Consider the following 4,886-nt stretch of genomic DNA (forward strand, 5'->3'; position numbering starts at 1 on the left):
TGGCGTTTAAATTAACAATTTACAAAATATTTTTAAATAATTAGTATATAAACATAAAAAAATCTTAATTATTCAAAATGATTTTTTGGTTTTACTTAATTATAAATGTTGTACTAATTGTTCATTCTCTAGTTAGTGTTACTTTTTGTGAAGTTAACAATGTGATATATTTTGATGCTTTTAATCCACAATTATGTAACAAAAATGATTTTGAGTTAGATACAAAAATAAAAACTGAAGATGTTAAACTTATTTATATTTATTCATTTAAACTTGTAGCAACATGTTGTTCCAGTACTACACTTACATTTTCCAACTTAAAACATTCGGATCAAAATTACATAATTTTTACTTTTGAAGAAATTCATTTATTATATTTCTTCATTCAAACGCGGTTCAATGATTCAAGAATTACACTTGAAGAAGGTGGTCGCCCCGATAATCTCTTTGTTTCAATGGGGTGTTTCAACAACGAAGAATATTGCAGAACAGAAGTACTTGACCACCAACGCCCAACTATTGCTTTTAATAACCAAGGACTTCATTTGTTTTCTAATATTGACCAACGTTGGTGGTTATCATTTCATCGAGATTCGACGATGTTGTATTCACCATACTTGTTTATTGATGGTACAACGTATCAAAATCCCACGTTTCAATTTTTTTCTGGTACAAATTTTGGAGATGTGGAATTTTCATATCTTCGATATTTATTCAGTGGTAACGAATTTACACAAATACCAACAATACAATGGGAATTTTCACCACAACTAGATCTAAAGGTAAAAGTTGTATGCAAACGGACGATAAGTACTTCGATTCATTCACTTAAAAGATTCTTTATGCTAACAATAAGTTATGATGAAAATTTAATTAATGAAAATACTTTGTGTGGGTGTGTTACCAATTCAAATTACATTAACAATGATAAGACTACTTTCGATATTAGTGATTGTCAATTTAACTCATCGTACTTAGATTTGGATTTAACAAAACTTACAAAGGACAACAACAATAACATTGAAATTAATATATTTATAAACAAATGGTATACTCTTCTTATTACGAATTACCAGACATACATATTTAAGTCTTCGTTAAATGTAATATATTTTGAAAAACTGGAACTTCAACAGAACAAAAGTCTTATATTTGAGATTAATTGTATTGTAAATAATTTAGTAATCACATCACCTGCGAATTTCACATTTAAAAATTCTCTGACAATCAATAATTTCATTGCGATGAACGAAGATTACTCGGACTTAATTTTATTTTTAATTCAGGGATCATTAAATGACAAGACAAATACACTGACTGTCTGTGGTCATCGTGGTGTGATGAAAAGTCACACAGAGAGAGTTTGCAAGTGTATGTATGAATACAACTATTATTCATATCCAAATTCACCAAATGGTCCATCCTTATCCGATTGTGAAAACTATAGTAGCACACCTTCACTTATTTTGGCAATTAATAACAATAATTACACAACAACGATATCAAAAATATGGGAGAAAATCATATTAAATATGGACAATGTGACACTTATATCAACAAGTCAAAATATAATATCGACAACATATTGTGATATTAATTCGAGAGTTATAGTGAATGGAGAATTTCATATTCAAAATGTTCACTTTCATCAAAACGCTAAAATTGCAGTATATAACAATGGATATTTGGGTCTTTCCCACATCTATTTTGATGATACTTTTAACAATATTAATCAAAATGGTATTGTTGAGATATTTGGAGATAATGGACTGTTTAATTTTGATGACAATTATGGAATGACTCTGTCAACAAGTCAAAATCAAATCGAATGCTTTGAGTTTATTTCTTTTGAAAAAGAGAAAGACAGAAATTTGCAAATATTTACCATGTCGTTGTATTTAGGAAGAAAAATACTACGAATTTGTCCAATAGAGTATAATTACGACATTGGCTGCATATTAGAACATAGGGATATGAGTGTATATACTTCATATAGAAAAGTATTGCATTGTCCAATTACTAATGTAAATACAACCATTTTTATAGAGACAAATGAAATGATACAAAACATTGGATTTGATGGTACTTTCAATCAAAATGTTACAACACTGAAATTTACAAAGACCAAAGAAAGTAATAGTATTTTCAAAGATACAATCACTTCAAATGTCATTTATATTGCAAATGAATCAATTGATAACAGTAACATTACACTCTTTAACCAAAACATTAAACTTTTTATTGGTGAAAAATACGGTTTTAATACTTCAAATGACACTAAAATTAATGATGTTGTGTTTAATGATAAGCAAAACTGCACTGCTTTGTTTATTGACAAAACAAATAGTACATGCAAATATTGTAAAAATTCGTATTTATTAAAAAATCAATGCTATAATTACGATGATAATTGCATGTTACCAAACGATACAAATATCATAACAAAGGTGTGTGAGTGGTGTCCTGTGACTTTTTATTTTTACAAATACCAGTGTGTTAAATGTTCAAGTCATTGTTTGAGGTGTGTAAAAAATAGTTGCGTTTTATGTGATTCTGGCTATTTGTTAATTCTACAAAATGGAGTTAGCATTTGTGACGCGCCAAATAACACCATTTTAGCCAAACATAATTTAATTATGAAATGTAAGGATAGGTATTACTCTAATTATTCCAAATGTGTGAATTGCGACAAGAATTGTCTAGTGTGTGAAAACGAGAACAATTGTACAATATGTGATAATAAATTTATTTTACAAAACAGGGGATGTTTATCACAATTAAATGCAAATTTAACAGACAACACGAACATTATTTCGTGTTTACAGGGGTTTTATTTCCATTTTAATTATTCAGAATGTTTATCATGTAAAACAAAAGTTGGAGAGTCGTGTGAAAGATGCACACAAACGAATTGTGAGAAGTGCAAAAATGGTGTTTATATAAAAATAGTTCATGTGAAAATGAAACGACGACTGGATGCATAACAAATGACAATGTTTATTGTACTATTTGTAACGCAACAAACAAATTTATCAATGTGAATGGACTTTGTGTATTATCCAACAATTGTGATATTTCAAACAAAAACGGGAAATGTGTGACATGTGAAAATACTTTCTTTATGTCTAAAGATTTGACATGCAAATCAAATAATTTTATAGATATAGGCTGTTCACTTTTTAAATCTGAACAAGACCGTTGTATTCGTTGTGAAAGTAGTTATTATCTCAAAAATTATACATGTGAAAAATGCTCTCCGAATTGCGTTTACTGTGCGTCTCGAGATGTTTGTTTGATATGTTCCTCGTTGTATACTCTTCAAAACAACAGTTGTGTTATCATTTCCAATGAAGAAACACAATGCAAGAAAGTGATTGAAGGCTCTTCAAAGTGTGCTATTTGTAAGGATTCGTTTTTCAGAAATGACAAAGGAGAGTGTAAAAAGTGTATTGACAACTGTTTGTTTTGCAACCAAAAGTCAACATGCATTACTTGCAATGATAACACTTTTTTACTCACAAATTCACCACAATGTATTCAATTCGATGAACTTGAAAATTGTGAAGTTAAAAGCAAATTTGGATGTCAAAAATGTGTTGACGGTTTTTATGTGTCTAACCAATTTTGTAACAAATGTGACACACTGGGAGTATGCACATCTTGTTCGTCAAATCACGTTATATTGAACAACAAATGTTTATCAATGGAAGAAGTTAAACATTGTGTTGAGGTGAAAAATTCAAAATGCACCAAATGCGATTTTTGGTATGAAACTGGTGTTACACAAACATCATGTGACAAACATGCAGTGTGGTGGATAATACTAATCATCGTCATGTTTTTAGTGCTCATAATTATCATTTCCACTGTTCTAATATTATATATATTGTTTTTAATATTAGAAAACAGAAAGGTGTGTGACTTACAAAAGAAAACGTGTCTCTTCTCAATGAAGTCTTCAAACATCAATTTTGTGAAACTTCAGAATTCTTTTATTTCAGTCAACAAAACTGAAATAATTTTTGAAAGTGATGGTGATACCTTGATAGATGTTGATAGTGAAAGTCGTGAGTTAATATGTGTTGGAAATACCTTACATCATACTGTCAAAGTCCAATTCACGTTCAACACTTCAAATGTTAAATATCAAATACGTGCAGAACCACAAGTTATTGCAATACCAGAAGGAAAGGCTGTTGAATTCGAAGTCTTTTTGATGCCACTGTGCTCAACCAACATCGACGAGGAAATCACATTATTTGCTGTTGATATGAAGAAAGGAGAGAACTTCCAATTTCCATTGAAAATCCGTGCACTAACCAAAATGACAACACGACTAGATTTCGACGAGTTGATTGAAGAGAAGGTGATCGGTGAAGGATCGTTTGGAATTGTGTATAAAGGAATATACAGAGGAAATTGTGTTGCCATTAAAAAAAAGAAAGAAATAAAAAACAATGATGATGATGAATTTACAAAGGAGGTTAATATGTTAGACAAATTTAGATGTGGCTATATCGTACACTTCTACGGAGCTGTGTTTATACCAAATAAAGTGTGTATGGTCACTGAATTTGCATCATTTGGGTCTCTGCAAGATTTGATGAAACACAAAACATCTGAAGAAGTCGATGTGAAACTTCGAATCAAATTTCTTGTTGACGTTGCTAATGGTATTCTGTATCTTCATGAAAACGGCTTTTTGCATAGAAACATCAAACCGGATAATATTTTGATATTTTCAATGGACTTTTGTGAAAGTGTGAATGCAAAATTGACTGATTTTGGGAGTGCCAGAAGTGTGAATTTACTTATGACAAATATGACGTTCACGAAAAATGTTGGAACACCAACTTATATGGCACCAGAAATAAAAACAAACAGAA

At 30.1% G+C, this 4,886-nt stretch overlaps 2 protein-coding genes across 2 annotated transcripts; both read left to right on the forward strand.

Annotated features, from left to right (window-relative positions):
• Nucleotides 1-77: 77 nt before the first annotated feature.
• Nucleotides 78-2,984, forward strand: EIN_196380 (hypothetical protein; the record flags this gene model as incomplete). Its single annotated transcript, XM_004255329.1, has 1 exon — nucleotides 78-2,984. One exon carries the CDS (start codon nucleotides 78-80, stop codon nucleotides 2,982-2,984), a length of 2,907 nt encoding a protein of 968 aa, XP_004255377.1.
• Nucleotides 2,985-3,835: 851 nt separating this feature from the next.
• On the forward strand, nucleotides 3,836-4,884 carry EIN_196390 (protein kinase, putative; the record flags this gene model as incomplete). Its single annotated transcript, XM_004255330.1, has 1 exon — nucleotides 3,836-4,884. A coding segment is annotated over one exon (1,049 nt), but the record flags the coding sequence as incomplete, so codon positions are not given.
• Nucleotides 4,885-4,886: the final 2 nt, after the last annotated feature.

Source organism: Entamoeba invadens (assembly GCF_000330505.1).
Source record: "Entamoeba invadens IP1 unplaced genomic scaffold scaff_1105074724767, whole genome shotgun sequence".
Taxonomy (NCBI): Eukaryota; Evosea; order Mastigamoebida; family Endamoebidae; genus Entamoeba; species Entamoeba invadens.